This window comes from Euleptes europaea, chromosome 19 (genome assembly GCF_029931775.1).
Source record: "Euleptes europaea isolate rEulEur1 chromosome 19, rEulEur1.hap1, whole genome shotgun sequence".
Lineage (NCBI taxonomy): Eukaryota > Metazoa > Chordata > Lepidosauria > Squamata > Sphaerodactylidae > Euleptes > Euleptes europaea.
Window position 1 is genome coordinate 7,505,881 of NC_079330.1, and position 18,555 is coordinate 7,524,435.

The 18,555-nt window shown below is 45.8% G+C and overlaps 1 protein-coding gene across 1 annotated transcript in view; it reads right to left on the reverse strand.

The window, feature by feature from the left end:
* CFAP74 (cilia and flagella associated protein 74) overlaps positions 1-15,096 on the reverse strand; it is a 66,179-nt gene extending 51,083 nt beyond the window's left edge. Inside the window, 8 exon segments of the mRNA XM_056865525.1 lie at positions 183-284; positions 1,594-1,747; positions 2,823-2,996; positions 5,774-5,878; positions 10,714-10,812; positions 12,610-12,753; positions 13,046-13,127; positions 14,967-15,096. Of these exon segments, the coding sequence (XP_056721503.1) occupies positions 183-284; positions 1,594-1,747; positions 2,823-2,996; positions 5,774-5,878; positions 10,714-10,812; positions 12,610-12,753; positions 13,046-13,127; positions 14,967-15,096 (990 nt within the window).
* Positions 15,097-18,555: the final 3,459 nt, after the last annotated feature.

Sequence of the window (18,555 nt, forward strand, 5' to 3'; positions counted from 1 at the left end):
CTGAGTCCGGGTAAACAGTAAACTAGCATCTTTCATGTGCAAACGTGCCTAGCCGGTTTGACGTATCTGTTTGACAGGAGCCCAATTCAGAAAAGGACAATACTCTGGTCCTTTTCTTTGCTCTCTCTTTCCCCTTGTTTGTAAAACTGCAGCATCCCACAAGCTCAGATCAGGAGACACACCCGAGTGGAAGTGATGTCATTCTTCAGAGATAACACCGTTTCCATCCTTCTACGCATGTACTCCTGGCGCTTCTGTTCCTCGCTGGCTTCTTGCTCTCGAACCCTGTTTGGAAGGACACGGCCAATGAGATGCGCGGCCATCTTCAATGCAGTCAGCACTGACAGCTCACCACTAGACTTTTCAAAGATGCTTCAGTTAAGCAAATATACCAAACATACCCTATTTGTTTATGTTTTTGACAATGGTTTTGATTCTGCTATTGTTAAAGATGTCAAAAGAATGTGGGGCTTTTTAGTTTAGGGGGGGGGGAAAGAGGCATGAAACATGGCACAGATTCATATCATTAAGCATAGTTTGGAGGATAGAGAATTTTTTTTCTCTTTCCCGTAAGACTAGAAGGAGGTTGACCCAAATTAGCTGATGGACAGTAGAATCATAGATTTGGAAGGGACCACCAGGGTCATCTAGTCCAACCCCCTGCACAATGCAGGAAATTCACCACTACCTCCCCCCCACACCCCAGGTGACCCATACTTCATGCCTAGAAGATGGCCAAGGTGTCCTCCTTCTCATAATCTGCCTAAGGTCATAGAATCAGCATTGCTGACAGATGGCCATCTAGCCTCTTCTTAAAAACCTCCAGGGAAGGAGTGCTTACCACCTCCTGAGGAAGCCTGTTCCACTGAGGAACCACTCTAACTGTTAGAAAATTCTTCCTAATGTCCAGACAGAAACTCTAATTTCAACCTGTTGGTTCTGGTCCGACCTTCTGGAGCAATAGAAAACAACTCGGCACCATCCTCTATATGACAGCCCTTCAGTAGATTCCGGATGGTGAAAACAAATACTTCCTGGAATGCATAATTAGCATGGAATTCACTGCCTGTGGGATTCTCTGCCACAAAGCCAGTTGCTCAGATGGCCATAAAGAGGCTCTGGACAAATTCATAGAAGGTGGATCTGTCAGTGGCCATTATCCATGATGGCTAAATAGAACCCCCAGGTTCAGAGGATGTATACCTCTGAGTACTGAATACTTGGGGAAACAACAGGGGATGGCCACTACTGGAAAGGGGTTGCTGGAGTGAATGACCCCTGGCTGAGTCTAATCCAGCAGAAGCAATTATTTAAAAAGATGACACAACTGCATTGAGGGTAGAGTTATCAATCGCTATTAGCCATGATAGTTAAGAGGGACCTTGAAGGCTGAGAAGCAATACGTTTGTGCATCCCAGTTGCACAAGGGGGTGGGGTGGCACAACAGTTGGTGAAGGCTGCCAGTTTCATGTGGCTGCTGGGAGCATCTGGCTGGCCACTGTAGGAAATTAGATGCTACATTAGGTGGACCTTTGGCCTGATCCAACAGCATTCTTCTTATGTTCTCATGTCGGCCTTCCAATTTCCTATATTGCTCTTTGAAATTTAACTGTAAGGAGAGGTTGAAATGGAAGACCTGGCCAAGCTGGACTTCAGAAACTGTACAGCTTTTTCGCGGTTCCTCCGAGCCTCGTCCAAAGCTTTGGAAACCTTTTGCTCGTAATCCCCAGTGGCTTCCTTCTGTTCTCTGTAAAGAGATAAAACACAGGTGAAAACAGGAGTCCTGGCCTCCCCTCTTGAACAGGGCAAGACCTCCTGAAGGCCTAGTTGAAGAACTCCTGCTTTCTGTTTGTCAAAGATCTGGAAGAATCTGGGCTACTGATCAAGCCAGGAATCAATCAATCGGGGGGGGGGGTAGTCATCTCTGCTTGGGGACTGAAGAGGTCAGCTAAGTTTTAGCTTGCCAGGGCTGCGCATCGACCCTTGAGAACAGAGCATGACTCCCTGAGACAAATTATATTTGCTATGGCTGTTGACCCAATCAGTTCTTTTTTATATATATATAAATTTTTATTGCATTTTTCATAATGAAAAACATACAAAGAAAACATGAAAGAAAAGAAAAAAAGAAAAAAAAGCATTTAATACAAAGTAAAAAAGAAAAAATACATATACAAAGCACTGATTAACTACTGTTACATTGTTCAATATAAAACCCTATTAGTGCTTTGACTCCAAAACCCTTCCCCCACCCTTCCCCCAATCAGTTCTCACACCAACCAGATCCAGCATAGTGTAGTGGTTAAGAATGGTGGTTTGGAGTGGTGGACACAGATCTGGAGAACCAGGTTCGATTCCCCACTCTTCCACATGAAGCCAGCTGGATGACCTTGGGTTAGTCACAGCTCTCTCATCCCCCCTACCTCACAGGGTGTTTGTTGTGGGGAGGGGGGGAAGGGGAGGTGATTGTAAGCCGGCTTGATTCTGCCTTAAGTGGTACAGAAAGTTGGCATATAAAAACCAACTCTTCTTCAACTCTCCCTGTTGTTTCTTTACTGCCAGGGTTACGTGTCAGAGGACGGGGACAGCAGACAGTTGAAGTTGGGACATTCACACTAGAATCTTGGAGCTCAGGTGATCCCAGAAAGGCAATCCTGGGCCACAAACTGCTATTCAGCACCAAGGTGTGTTGTGCTCCCCAGTACATTATGGCTACCCCACTGCACCCCAAGCCTGACTGACTGCTCGAATTACTTGCTGTTTCTGGGCCACTAAAACACACACATAACAGAGCAGCAGCAGCCCCCAGACCCCAAGCTAACCTCTCTGCGGCCAGGTGCTTCTGGTTCAGCATCACCACTCGCTCCGCCTGCTTCTCGAGCCGTCCTTCCGCTTGCTCTCGGCGCTGCTGCTCAAGCTCTTTCTCGTCCTGTGTGATCTCCTTACGGAGGTCTGCAAACTTGCCTTGTTCGATTTCTATCTTCCACATCCCGAGCCTTGTAAAAACCCGCAAGGGAGAGCCTGCCGTTAACTGGGTCTGCCGACTAGCTTGCTTTCGCACGACGACAACAGCCAGCTAAAATATTTGTTTGTGGGGACGCTCCTCCAGCCCATTTCCAAAGAATTCATCGCCCCTTGAAATAAAACACTGAAAGAGCCCACAAGCTGCAGAGGGAAATGCTTCCGGCATGCAAACAGAATAAAATGTTACAGCCATATCAATACCATGAAAGCCAAGCTAATTTAATAAAGGCAACAGTTTATCTTGACTAATCAACCGCTTCACATATCAGCTAGAATTTAGCCAATGAGCTTTATTAATATAGCCAGGGTTTCACGGCAATTATTAATTCTGAAGCCACACACGGGGATGGGACAGAACCTGCATCTGTGAGGCAGAGCATGAACTTGGCATGCAGAAGGTCTCTGGCACCTCCTCATTAAATAATCTCAGGGAAGCAGGTTCTCAACAACTGCTAATTGGGACTATGTAAAAAAAAAAAAAGCCTTCTTGTCCTGAAGTCCTGCAGAGCTGCTGCCAGTCAAAGCAGACAATGCTGAGCTAGATGGGCCAATAGACTGCCTTGGTATAAAGGTAAAGGTCCCCTGTGCAAGCACTGGGTCATTCCTGACCCATGGGGTGACGTCACATCCCGACGTTTACTAGGCAGACTTTGTTTACGGGGTGGTTTGCCAGTGCCTTCCCCAGTCATCTTCCCTTTACTCCCAGCAAGCTGGGTACTCATTTGACCGACCTCGGAAGGATGGAAGGCTGTGTCGACCTTGAGCCGGCTACCTAAAACCGACTTCCGTCGGGATTGAACTCAGGTAGTGAGCAGAGCTTGGACTGCAGTACTGCAGCTTATCACTCTGTGCCATGGGGCTCTTCTATAAGGCACCTTTATCTACAGGATTGAAAGTCAGATGTTGAATGATTGGTGAGTAGTGCAGTTTAAGAGCATTTTTGGAGGCCACTTTTTCTGCCTTACGCAACAAGTAGGGATGCCAGCTTCCAGGTGGCGACTGGGGATATCCTGGAATTACAGTTTGTCTCCGGACCACAGAGATCAGTTCCCCTGGAGAAAATGGATACTTTGGAGGGTGGACTCAATGGCATTATACCTGCTGAGGTCCTTCACCTTCCCACAATCCACCCCCAAATATCCCGACTTTTGCCAACTTGCAGCTGGCAACCCTACGCCCCTCGTCCCCCATCTGGCAACCCTAATAACAAGGCACAACATGAACAACTATAGTCAGATCGTTCGTTGGGGGGATGAATGAGTGACCAGGGAGGGAACTGCGGGGAAGGGAACCCTTTCTTTGCTTCCATTTCCCCTTTTCTCCATTCCTCTGCTTTTGTAAGCTGAAATAAAGTGAGGGACAAGCCACTCCCTTCACTAAAGTCTTCGGAAGCTAGGGAAATTGAGGATGGCAGGACTCCACTAGAACACCGAAAGTTTGAAAAAAGTAGGTTACACAAACAGCTGTTGGGAATGGTTGAGATATAAATGGTCCCCTTTCAGGGCTGGGGATGAACTGAACGACGACCTCATAAGCTCTAAATGTCTTTGATTCTTGTTTTATTTGCCCTCACAATTCTACCCATTTAAAAGTTTCATTTTCCAAAGTGGTCATATGTGTGAGTTCAGTAGAGGAGAACAGCACACTCTCTTTCTCCTATCTCTCCCTACCGATATACTTAAATGATCCTCAAGGATCATCCAATAATACAGGCCAACCCATTTTTAAACCTAGAATTTACATTTCCAACTTTATTTGGATTGCTCCGAGGGGGCAGAAAGGCCAAATAGGAAGCACTTCCTCTCATATGTACCTTTTTGCTCTTTTAAGATGAAACACCAGAGCCTTCTGGTTGGCAGGCTGTCTGTTCAGCTGATAGCCATTGAGGAAAAAGCTTTTCCTGCAGCAGGCCAATGGGGGGAATTAGAGTCAAACTAGATGCGGCAGGGAGAGTCCCCATGTATTTATTCAGGCATTTCCCCCGTTCACATTTAAAGTTGGGGAGGGACTCCATATTTCTTTTTTTAAAAATGGATCATAGAGCTGAAGGGAGATAACCTTTGCCCCGGCCCATTACCTCACTGTCCTTCATGTTCATAGTATTTTATTTATTTGTCATTTCTCCAAAAAATATACCCAAACCAGCTTACAGCAAATTCAACAAGCGCCAGAAAACAGTGATCAATAATATACACGTGTGCATATGCCATGGCTCAGCAGTAGGACATCTGCTTGTCATGCAGAAGGCCCCAGGTTCAATCCCCAGCATCTCCAGTTAAAGGCAAGTGGGTGATGTGAATAAATCTCTGCCTGAGACCCTGGGGAGCCGCTGCTGGTCTGAGTAGACAATACTGACTTTGATGGACCAAGGGACTGATTCAGTATAAGGCAGCTTCATGTGTTCACACACAGTGCAGGGATGGGCATTTCAAAGCTGGGCTCCAAGCAGCCATGCTCTGGCACCTTAGCCCTGGCTTCTGACGGTCTTCCAAAAGGAAGACAGAAAACGCTTTCACAGAACAAAGTCCAAACTTTCTTAATAGGGTGCCTGCCTTTCACATTTTCAGTCCATTTAAATGTTATATGTTAATAACACATTTACATACTTATTGATTAATCCTCCCGGCTTAAAAGCAGGAAACCATCAACTTGGTTTTCTGGACTCTGGGTTAAATTGCTAGGTAGTATCAATAGAAGACCATAACGATCAATCCTTTGGCCGCCTTTTTTTTCTCCCTCTTTAACTTACATGTTTTCGTTCAGCATCTCAGCAATTTTGGACTCCAGGTCCTTTTCATTTACCAGTTCATCACACAAACGCCTCTGCGTCGCCTGTAGGCGGAACACCGCCGCTCTGTTATATTTGTTTAAAAAAAAAAACACAGAGAAGAAAATTGGAAATAATGAATGTTAAAACCTTGAGCATAAAAAAGAAACAATTATGGTGCCTCGAGGGTAAGGCTTATGTTTTCGGAATTCTGCCAGTTTATATTAATGGTGCGCCTTTCAATTATGCTCCTGAAGTGTCCATTCTCCTTAAAATTCTGCACAACAGTTGACTGACAATTACTGAAACGAGAGCATTTTTGCAGACATTACAAGCTTATTCTGAAGTGGTTGGCAATTCTGAAAAACAAAATTACATTTTGTATGTAGCTGCTTTTTTTTTTTTAGTTCCCAAAGGGATGGAAGGTAGAGGGATGCCTCTTAGGCATACAAGTGGTCTTATCAGGAAACAAACCTGGAATGGGTGTTCTCCATTAAAGGATCACTAGAGACAGAACTTGGGGCTTCAGTCTGAAGATCCAAAGGCTGATATGATGCAGTCTACCATACTCCAGCAGGCAATAGGGCCATGCTTGGAAGACCAAGAAGAGCCAGGCTGTTATCCTGAGAGAAGATTGTGGCTAGTTGTCAGTGCTGGGCTATAGGTAATGACTGAGTAAAAGCCTCAAGCTAAGATTCAGGAGGCAGACTGCTGATGCCAAGGCCAGGTTTGGCCTGGGGATGGGCTGTGGCTCAGTTTGTAGAGCCTCTGCTTGGCATGCAGAAGGTCCCAGGTTCAATCCCTGGCATCTCCAGTTAAAGGGACTAGGCAAGTAGGTGATCTGAAAGACCTCTACCTGAGACCCTGGAGAGTGCTGCCGGTCTGAGTAGACAATACTGACTTTGACGGACCAAGGGTCTGATTCAGTATAAGGCAGCTTCATGTGTTCATGTGTGTTCAATCATTCCATGTCAAGGGGACTGCCACCGTGGGTAGGCAGAGTCACTCTGGAGTCTCGGAACACTTCACTGTCCAAAGAACATTCCCACAAAGAGCCCCAAAACTGATCTGCTGGTGTGACCCACTACTGAGATCTGTGGGTTCTTGAACCCATTAGCTCTTGAAAACCTCCTGGACACCATATCTAAACTGTCTTGAGTTCTGCAACTGAAGAAATGCAGGATAAGAATGTACTACAAATTAAATTTTAAAAATAGGAGGATAGAACAGGGCCTGTGATAAGTTTAATATCAGCCTCCGTCAGAAAAATGGGTCACCTTCTCCCAGAAGATAGTTTCAGATGGTAGCCATGTCGGTCTGCAGTAGAATGGCTGGATTCGAATCTAGTAGCACTGTAGAGACCAACAAGATTTTCAGGGTTTGCACGTTCGAGAGTCAAAGCTCCCTTCGTTGGAAAGCTTTGACTCTCGAAAGCTCATACTCTGAAAATCTTGTTGGTTTCTAAGAAACTAGCATTTCTCCCAGAAGTAGTAAATCTCTCATATGCTGGGTGTGTTGTCCTCAGCTCCTCCCCAGTAGCTGGTTGAGTGCAGTCTGACCTGGGGATTCGGTCTTCCAGTACTATATTTTTTTTCATTTTGGGTTGTCTCATCATAGGGTTTTCAAGGTAAGAGATGGTCAGAAGTAGTTGACCGCTGCCTTCTTCGGCGCTGTACTACCCTTCAAGGATTTCTCCGCCCCCATCACTATTGGAACTGTCCATTCTCTTCTGCTGATCCCTGAAGGGGGGTGGATGCATCTTAGTCTGGTATTTCAGCTGTGATCATTCTGCCTTGAGTGACTCTGATAGGAGTTTAGCCTCTTGGTAGAGTCTAGACCCCTAGGGTATTACTCTCAGCTTCGTTGATACACACAAACCTCTTCACCACATTAATGTGTGCGTCCAACACTACGGGACAGAATTTTCCCTGATATGCAATTCCTGAAGAGACTGACGCTGTCTGCCAAAAGATGTCTCCAGGTTTTCTCTGCAAGATCTGCTTCAGGGGAATTTATTTCACTGTGATTCTGCTGGCACCTCAGCCCATTACTTCAGCTCATCAGCCTTTCCACTCAGCACTTGACTCGCCTCTATTAGTTTGTTATGCCTTGACACAATTATATTAACGTGACAAACAGCAAGCAGGCGCGGCGGCTGCAAAGTTTGTTCACAGCACAGCCGATCCCAGCACAACCACCACCAACGGCTTTCAGTTCAAACAAACGGGGGATATGTACAGCAAACTGCCTCCCACTTCACAGCTGGGGAACCGGAGCAGTGCGAGGGTTGCGCACTTTGCAAACATCAGAGACACAGAGAGAGAAGCACACTGGGTCCCCCTCCCCATCGGTAAAAGCAACGAATGCAACCAACGTGTGAGATTTGGAGTCTTGGGAGCGAACAACTGCACGTCTGTAGCAGATAAGTATCCTGATCACAGCAACAACCTGCTGGATAGCTATGGCAGAACTACCCCCCCTTCCTCTCCCCCACCCCACAAGTGCTGATTTTTAACACAAGATGATGAGAAATTAGTCCAGCTGCACAGAATGGCCCAGCTATAGGAAGGGGTAATTCAGCAACACAATCGGACCCCTGTGGCCTTCTGGTCAGCCTGCTGTCTTCAGCTAAGACTGAAATAACCACTTTGGAAATTCTCTCAGTGTGAAAATTACACACTCGCTTTTATGGGGAAGTGTCCAAATAATGCAGTGCTGCTTTCCGATGAGCCAAAAGCGCTTCTAGAAATAAATGAAGAGGTTTCACACAACCCAAGCAAACTAGCTAACTAAAAATTCTACAGTGCTTATTTGTGACTGTCGGTCACTCACAGCTACATAAATGGGTCTAAAGCAGGTGAAACAGAAAGACGGTGAGATAAACCCAATGGTTTCGTATCAGAAAAGCTTTTATAAGCTATTCACACCTGGTCCCACTGGACACCTGACTCCCTGACAAGCAGAAAATCTTACTGGTCAGAGACTGGCTCCTGCTAGACCTTTACAGAATTGTTCTTGTGCAAATTACCCTCTTACCTATTTTGATTCACTAAAAAGAACCCCTATCAAACTGAAATTTGGCAACACACAACAGCCGATACTATTTTCTACCTGCCACATCTTCTGGTTTGTTTTGTTTCATTTTTCCACCCACCATCTCAAATGGCTTTACAAATGTTATGTGTATCTTCCAGCCTGCCCCTAGTAACTGAAAAAACCCTTCACTTATAAACAAGATGCAATTTTCAAGTCTGCAGCTTGGAATTGACTCCAAGGACAGAATCATAGAATCTTACATATGAACATGTGAAAGGCCATGCTGGATCAGACCAAGGCCCATCAAGTCCAGCAGTTTGTTCACACAGTGGCCAACCAGCTGCCTCCAAGAAGCCCACAAACAAGACAACTGCGGCAGCATTGTCCTGCCTGTGTTCCAAAGCACCTAATATAATAGGCATGCTCCTCTGATCCTGGAGAGAATAGGTATGCATCATGACTAGTATCCATTTTGACTGGTAGTCATGGATAGTCCTATCATCCATGAACATGTCCACTCCCCTCTTAAAGACTTGCAAGTTGGCAGCCATCACCACATCCTGGGACAGGAAGTTCCACAATTTAACTATGCATTGTGTGAAGAAATACTTCCTTTTATCTGTTTTGAATCTCTCACCCTCCAGTTTCAGCAGATGACCCCGCATCCTGGTATTATGAGAGAGAGAGAAAAGCTTCTCCCTGTCCATTCTCTCTATACCATGCATGAATTTATAGACATCTATCACGTCGCCCCTTAACCACCTTTTTTCTAAGAAAAACAGCCCTAAGCATTTCAATTACTCATAGGGCCCAGGCACCCCCCAAAACCCACAGGCACCCCCGAAAAGGGGTTCATTACTTACATAGAGTTGGAAAGTTCCACCAAGGTCATCTAGTCCAACCCCCTGCGCAATGCAGGAAATTAACATCTACCTCCCTCCACATCCCCAGTGACTTTCAATCCTCCCCCCGCCACGCAGGATCCCACAATCAAAGCGCTCCCGACAGATGGCCATCTAGCCTCTGCTTAAAGACCTCCAAAGACGGGGACTCCACCACCCTTCGAGGCAGCACATTCCACCGTCGAACAGCCCTCACAGTCAGAAAGTTCTTCCTAATGTTTAGGTGGAATCGCTTTTCTCTTAGTTTAAATCCATTACTCCGTGTCCTAGTCTCTGGAGCAACCGAGAACAAGCTAGTTCCCTCATCAACATGACATCCCTTCAAATATTTAAACGTGGCTATGATGTCTCCCTTCAACCTTCTCTTCTCCAAACTAAACAAACCCAACCCCCTAAGTGTCTCCTCATAGGGCATGGATTCCAGACCTCTGACCATTCTGGTTGCTCTCCTCTGGATGACCTCTTGCACATGCACCCCCCACACCATTTTGCTTGGGCTACCAAGATCAAATGATCTTTGATCACCTCCTCCTTTATCCTGCTGAAATACAGAGATTTTGGAAGTACCCGCTGCCAGGCATTTTGTTTGTATTGCCCTACTGGAATCATACCCTCTACATGAATCCTGAGAAGATCGAGCTGCTACACCTCTAACTCTGCTGAACAAATATCCCCCGGCTTCCAGCCGCACAGAGATGCTATCAGCAACACCACAACAAAAGTGCTGGAGTCTTTTTTTCTTAACAGTCCATAACAAAAGCCCCCTGGGATAACTCTGCGTTTGTTTTCTGGTTTCATCACTGACTCATTAAGCGTTGTCGCTTGACAAAGGGAATCAAGTTAAGTGTTGAAAAACACTATTGAGCTTTGCCAGCACCAGGGAGAGGCTGGAAACCTTAACAAAGTTCAGTGTTACGCACTCGTGCCCTTTGAATAAATACTGGGAAGAGGAGTAATCTCTGACAAGCAGGTAGCACTACCTACGTATTTCCAGCCTCCTTCTCTCTCCCAATCTCTCTCTCCACGTCCCTTTGTTGCATTGTTAGCATCTCGATCCGCAAATGGCAGGCATTCAGTTCTTCCCTGAAAATGAGCATGTACAATCTCTGGTTAGGGTTTTTTTTTTTTTTTTAATGTATTTTACAGATTTCAGGCCCGCTCCATTCACTAACGTTTATGGCTTCGGTTATGTCCTCTCAGTGCTCGATTGAGAAGTGTCACCCTGTGAGAAGATGGAATCACCAGAGCTATGGAACCCCAGCAAAGATTCCCCTTGCAGGCCCCAGTATGTGTTGGGCCAAGTGGAATCAGCACCTCTGGAAGAAACCTCTGAGAGTCCTTCATCTATTTATTTTTCTTTCTTTCTTTGCCGTCTAATCTCATCTGACTTAGGACGACCCCTGGTGGGGTTTTCAAGGCAAGAGACGTTCAGAGGTGGTTTGCCATTGCCTGCCCCCATTTCACGACTCTGGTATTCCTTGGAGGTCTGCCATCCAAACAGAAGAAGAAGAAGAGTTGGTTTGTATATGCCGATTTTCTCTACCACTTAAGGAAGAATCAAACCGGCTTACAATCACCTTCCCTGTCCCCGGAAGAGGGAGTGAACTGGATTTGTTTCTCCACTCCTCCACATGAAGACAGCTGGGTGACCTTGGGCTAGTCACTCTCTCTCAGCTCCACCTACCTAATGGGGTGTCTGCTGTGGGGAGGGGAACAGTGATTGTAAGCCGGTTTAAGCGGTAGAGAAAGTTGGCATATAAAAACCACCTCTTCTTCTCCTCCCCACAACAGACACCCTGTGAGGTAGGTGGGGCTGAGAGAGCTCTAAGAGAGCTGTGACTAGCCCAAGGTCACCAGCTGGCTTCATGTGGAGGAATGGGGAAACAAACCCGGTTCCCCAGATCAGAGCCCACTGCTCCGAACCACCGCTCTTAACCACTACACCACACTGGCTCTTGCCAGGGTTGATCCTGTTTAGCTTCTGAGATCAAGCTAGCCTGGGCTATCCAGGTCAGGGCCCTTCATCTATAGCCTCTATTGAATTCTGGGAACCAGAGACACACCACATCACCACACGTGTCAGCTTGCCTTCCAGTTTGGGACCAACCTGCCTCACTGGCAGACTGAACTTTGGGCCGCAGAGTGCCAGTGCTGTTAGGAAAGGGGCACAAACCCTGCAAACCTCCAAGCCCTACCGTCGGCTGTTTTAGAAGGGAAATATAAGAAGATCCCTAGATCGGAGATGTTATGACCGTGTGGCACAGGAGACATTGAAACCATCGAACATGCACTGATATCGGTTCTTGTAGGCTATCCGGGCTGCGTGACCGTGGTCTTGGTATTTTCTTTCCTGACGTTGTGCCCGACATCAGGAAAGAAAATACCAAGACCATGGTCACACAGCCCGGATAGCCTACAAGAACCGATGAACTCTGACCGTGAAAGCCTACGACAATATTATGCACTGATATGTTGCCCATTCTACCACGAAGCTTATTTCCCCCCTACTTGGTAAATTCACTGAAGAGTCAGTTGAGCTTTTGGCAAAGAAGCTCCTATTAGGAGAAGACTCTCAGCTTACGCTCCAAACTGCCAAGTTCTACGCCGTTGCTATTAAAATACGCAGAACTTTATTAGAAAATGCTTGTTAGAATATTTTACAATTTTATCAGTTTTAAGATGATAATTTTAAACAGCGGTTGCTTTTACTGATCTTACACCTTTATATGTATGGGCAGTCTGCGATTCTGCGGTGCAAAACTATCAAGTCTGGAAATTTTGATGTATTGGCACGTGATTGGTCAGTTGACCATATCAGTAAATTTGATTTGAAACCCTGAAAACCACCATATACTGTAGAGAAGAGGGGAGCACCCTGACCTGGTTTTTCGAAAGATTATACTCTTTTCTTTGGCAAGGCTGTCGAGCTGGTTCAGGTTCCGGCGCAAGTTGAGTATGCGAACTCGATCCGGGTAGCTCATGAGTCTTCTGCCGCTGTGGGTTGCATGCTGTCCCGGGATCTCCCTTTTGGTTAGAGGTGGAAGAGGAGAAGAAAAATAAGTTTTCACAGAGATATAATTAGGTTTTAAACAAAAAATCTCTACCTACATAGTATATTTTTATCCTAGCTTTCCTCCAAGGAGCTCAGGGGGTGTACGTGCTTCTCTCCCTCCCCCTTCCTTTTTCATGTGTTTATAAAAATGTGTCTATCCCACACCTTTCAGTTAAAATCTTCAAGCTGGCTGACCTAAAAAGGCGATCAAAAACTAAAACCCAATGAGCAAAAAACAGAACTGATAGCTGCCGCCACACTCACCCACTAGCGTCAGAATCTTCCCCATCTCCTTCAGAAGCAACTTTGCAGAACTCTTCATTGTACTCATCTTCAAATCTGAGTCCTGATGGAAATGAGAGCGACTTTGGCCATTAGCTACACAGAACTTGAACAGCCCCTCCCTAACAAGCCTACACATGATAAGGAGGCCCAGAGGTGACATCTTAAAAGCTTTATTGCCGAGTCTACTAGGAAAAAAAATAATAATTCTTTTCACAAACTATATACAAAGGCAATTTTTAACCTAGGGGCTTAAAACAGACAGATGCTCTCTACCTTGGTGACAGAGCTGTCGCTGACTATCAGCCCTAAGTGCTGCGCAAAAGAGGTCTGTATTAGTCAAATGGGAATGTAAGGTTTATGGTCCACTGAAGGTTAGTGGCAGGTGGTAAAAGGAAATGCCTTCATGCATGTGGTACCCCTTGTTCACACACACACATTCACTGGAGGTGGTAGAAAGTGCCATCCAGTCACAGCCGACTCATGGCAACCCCTCATGGGGTTTTCAAGGCAAGAGATGGAAGAGAGGTAGTTTACCGTTGCCTGCCCCTGCGTAGCAACCCTGGACTTCCTTGGCGGATTCCTATCCAGGTACTAACCAGGGCTGACCCTGTTTAGCTTTCAAGGTCTGATGAGACCAGGCTACCCCGGGCCATTGAGGTCAGGACATACATCTACTAGCTGGTATTGACAACCACCAAGTAAAAATTCTTACTAAACATTTATATAGCCCCACTTTGTCAGATCATAATGAAAGAAAGCTCACTGTTGACTAGGGTTGCCAGGTCCCTCTTCGCCACCGGTTGGAGATTTTGGGGGCGGAGCCTGAAGAGGGCAGGGTTTGGTGAGGGGAGGGACTTCAATGCCATAGAGTTCAATTGCCAAAGAGGCCATTTTTCTCCAGGTGATCTGATATCTATCGGCTGGAGATCAGTTGAATTAGTAGGAGATCTCCTGCTATTACCCAGCAGTTGGCAACCCTACTGTTGACCCCAACAAGGATTTCTTTTTGCTGCCCTGGAAGAATTAAAATTTTGCTGTAACTCTAACTTCCTCTTCCACGTCAGCGTGGCAAAAGCATATGATGTGTTCAAGTGCTGAAGAGGGTGCTGACTTAGCAGCGGAGCATTTTGCATGCAGAAGGCCACAAGTTCAATTCCAGACCTTAAGAGATCTCAAAGACCCTACTTCTCCAGCGATCTGCTGCCAGTCAGAGCAGATAATACTGAGCTGGATACATGCTTGCTATAAGACAGCTTTACACACCCATGTTTTGATCCACTTAAATAAAAATTATGGGCTACCTGTGTTTAGCATCTCTGCCTAAGACCCTTGGCTCTGAGTCACTGGTAGAGATCAGAAGCCTGTTAACTGATATATCACCCAATCCACAAACAAAATCCCCTGAGATATCACCCAATCCACAAACTGTTTTGCTTACTCCTTCCAAAAAGGCAAGTATCCCCAAGACATCTGAAGAGGTGAACAGATGCCACTGGAATTTTGGCACCTCAGGAGCTTGCCTGGTTTGACTTTAGAGTTGGACTGGCTCTGCTTAGAAGTACTTTGGGGGAAACCAGGACTGCCAACTCCAAGTTGGAAAATTCCTGGAGATTTGAGGGCAAAGCCTGGGAAAGGAAGGGCATACTGCCATACAGTCCACCCTCCATAGCAGCCATTATCTCCAAGGGAACTGATCTCTGTAGTTTGGAGTTCAGTTGTAATTCTGGGAGATCTCCAAACCCCACATAGAGGCTGGCAACCCGGGGGGGGGGGGACAGAAATGTTCCCAAAACATGCTGGCAAGTGTTTTCCTCCACAGAAGCAGGACAGCAAAGACTCCAATGAGTGCAACATATTATAGGTTTACATTGTGAAATAGCACCCTGTTTTATCACTGAACCTTTCCAGCTCTCCTCAGCTTGCCAGAATTGTTCTGGTATGATCTCTTTTTCAGCATTCTCCTCTTCCAGGAAACGTAAATCAGTAGTCAGATTTTCTTCCAAAATACCGGGAGACTTCACATCATCCATTCAGGCAAGGTTTTGTTCTTTCTTGTTTTTCAAACAGAGATTTGCTATAATGAAAGAAATTGACATTAGTTTACAGATTGTATTCCAACCCAAGAATAGTTGGGCTATCCAGTAAAAATAATCTTTCTTGTTTGCAAACAATAGAAAACAGAACCTCAGATACGAGGGCAGCTTGATCTTGGCTGATTCCCTCCGGCTGTTCAGGGAGGGGTGGACTAAAATGCCACTTCCCGTCTCCCAGGTGGGAATCTCCTGAGCTCAGTTTAAGTACTCTCCCAGCTAAGACGAAGGACAAGAAGGAATCTAAGAAGCAAAGACCATTAACAAGAACAGGCATGTTAGCAACAATATATAAGAAAGCAAGCTTGTTTTGGGGAAAGGGTAAGAAAATTAGCCTTCCTCCGTAGGCATCTGTGGGCTGGGGAGGTATGCACAGTTTGCCACACAGGTGCTTTGAAAAAGTGCTGGCCAGAGAGAAGGGAACCTGGGAGGAGAGGAGGAGGAGGAGGAGGGGGGGCTTAAGTCAAAATGGGCAACCCCACAAGTTGTTAAAAGTCTGAAAACCGCCGCAGCAACAATTGGCATGTTAACGCTGGAGAGTGCTGAGTTCAAGTCCCCCACACACTGCCACAAAGATCACTATTGCTAGGGCTGCCAGGTCCCTCTTCGCCACCAGTGGGAGGTTTTTGAGGCAGAGCCTGAGGAGGGCGGGGTTTGGGGAGGGAAGGGACTTCGATGCCATGGAGTCCAATGGCCAAAGCGGCCATTTTCTCCAGGGGAACTGATCTCTGTCGGCTGGAGATCAGTTGTAATAGCAGGAGATCTCCAGCTAATAACTGTTGGGAATCTATTGCCTAGGGTTGCCAGCTCCGCATTGGGAAATACCTGGAGATTTTGGTGGCGGAGCCTGAGGAGGGAGAGATTTGAGGAGGGACTTCAATGGGGCGCAATGCCATAGAGTCCACCTTCCAAAGCAGCCATTTTCTCCAGGTGAACTGACCTCTGTTGCCTGGAGATCAGCTGTAATAGCAGGAGATCTCCAGCCACCACCTGGAGGTTGTAATAAAAACTGGCTACAAGTGCTACTCAGGAGTTGTGAATTCAAAGTGAAAGCACAACCACAAATGAACCCACAAAAAGGTTACTATAACACAATGTTGCTGTTTAGAAAAATATATTGAAAGTGCGAATCTCATGAGCACAACCTCAGTTGAGCAAACAAGAAATTTACAAATGAACCCACAAACAAGAAATGTACAATTGGTCTAAGTTAGACCCAATATAACGATGCAAGAAGCGTTACAAAATAGTAAGCATAGGCAAAATGCTCAATTATATTGGGGCTAGCTTAGACCAATTGTAAATTTCTTGTTTGTGGGTTCATTTGTGCGTGTGCTTTCACTTTGAATTCACACCACCTGGAGGTTAGCAAAAGGAGAGAGTAGGGACCCTAAGTTTGCATTTAATCCATTTGTATTGCATGTAAATCAGCCCCATCAATTCATTGAAAATATTGGTGGTCCACGTTGCTGTTTTTTTTCTCTCTCTCTCCTTTTGCTAATCCCCTGTACAGCACGTCCTTGTTTTGTTCTACCACCTGGAGGTTGGCAACCCTGCTATTGCCTTTGGGCTGTTCCTTCTCAGCTGAGCCTGCCCCGCAGAGGTGTTGTGAGGCCAAAACGGAGGCGGGGGGGGGGGGGGGAATGAGGCATGCAACATATTTTCTAATGCAAAAAAAGAAGAAGTTCTAATTCAAATGGCATTCCACAGCCAGCCTTGCTTCTCATCACTCCTGACCCCCCCTGTTGAATTGCAGCCTGCCAGACAGCTGTTAAGGACACAGGGGCGGGTTTGTTGAGGCTGCCATGCCAAGTTTTGAAGGCACTTTACACACACACGCCAAGTTTGGGACACCTCCCCTCCCCAAATTTTGCCTCGAGGAAACTTCTCTCCTTCCACCCAGCCTTTCTCAGCAACCCCCCACAACTCCCCCTCCTTTCAGCCAATGGTCTCGCCCAACCGCCGCGAGGAAGCGTTCAAACCAGCCCCCGGGGGGGGGGCGCGCGCGCAATAGACTCGGCCGCCTACCTCGCCAGCGCTTCCCACCCGTCTGTTTGGGGGCGGTCGCCAAGGCGACGGGGCGAACCAACTCGGGGGAAAGGGGAGTTTTCGACAGCGAAGGGGGGGGGGATGGCGCCGTTCTCGTTCTGGGAGCCCCGTCGAAGGAAATTTCTAGAAGCAGAGGAGTTTAAAAAGGAGGATTCCTAAAGGCCTGAGGGCGACGGGGAAGGCCTGGCCGTTCGCCATGGTCCCTACGGGGGGAATGGTACGGCCCAAAAGCCCCCGGCTGCTTCTTCCGGGTCCCGTGGTTCCCACCTGTGCAAATTAGTGCGGAGTAAGTAACGCCCTAGAAGAGCTCTGACCGCACTTTGTATTCCCAGCGATGTATCAAGAGTTTGGAAACGTTATAAAAAACATCGCTTTAAAAGAGTTTGGAAACGTTATAAAAAACATCGCGATGCATTAAGAGTTTGGAAATGTTATAAAAAACATCGCTTTAAAAGGGTTTTTGGATACCGCACTTTGTATTCCCAGCGATGCATTAAGAGTTTGGAAATGTTATAAAAAACATCGCTTTAAAAGAGTTTGGAAACGTTATAAAAAACATTGCGATGCATTAAGAGTTTGGAAATGTTATAAAAAACATCGCTTTAAAAGGGTTTTTGGATACCGCACTTTGTATTCCCAGCGATGTATCAAGAGTTTGGAAACGTTATAAAAAACATCGCTTTAAAAGGGTTTTTGGATACTGCACTTTGTATTCCCAGCGATGTATCAAGAGTTTGGAAACGTTATAAAAAACATCGCTTTAAAAGAGTTTGGAAACGTTATAAAAAACATCGCTTTAAAAGGGTTTTTGGATACCGCACTTTGTATTCCCAGCGATGCATTAAGAGTTTGGAAATGTTATAAAAAACATTGCTTTAAAAGAGTTTGGAAACGTTATAAAAAACATCGCGATGCATTAAGAGTTTGGAAATGTTATAAAAAACATCGCTTTAAAAGGGTTTTTGGATACCGCACTTTGTATTCCCAGCGATGTATCAAGAGTTTGGAAACGTTATAAAAAACATCGCTTTAAAAGGGTTTGGAAACGTTATAAAAAACATCGCAATGCATTAAGAGTTTGGAGATGTTATAAAAAACATCGCTTTAAAAGGGTTTTTGGATACCGCACTTTGTATTCCCAGCGATGTATCAAGAGTTTGGAAACGTTATAAAAAACATCGCTTTAAAAGAGTTTGGAAACGTTATAAAAAACATCGCAATGCATTAAGAGTTTGGAAATGTTATAAAAAACATCGCAATGCATTAAGAGTTTGGAAATGTTATAAAAAACATCGCTTTAAAAGGGTTTTTGGATACCGCACTTTGTATTCCCAGCGATGTATCAAGAGT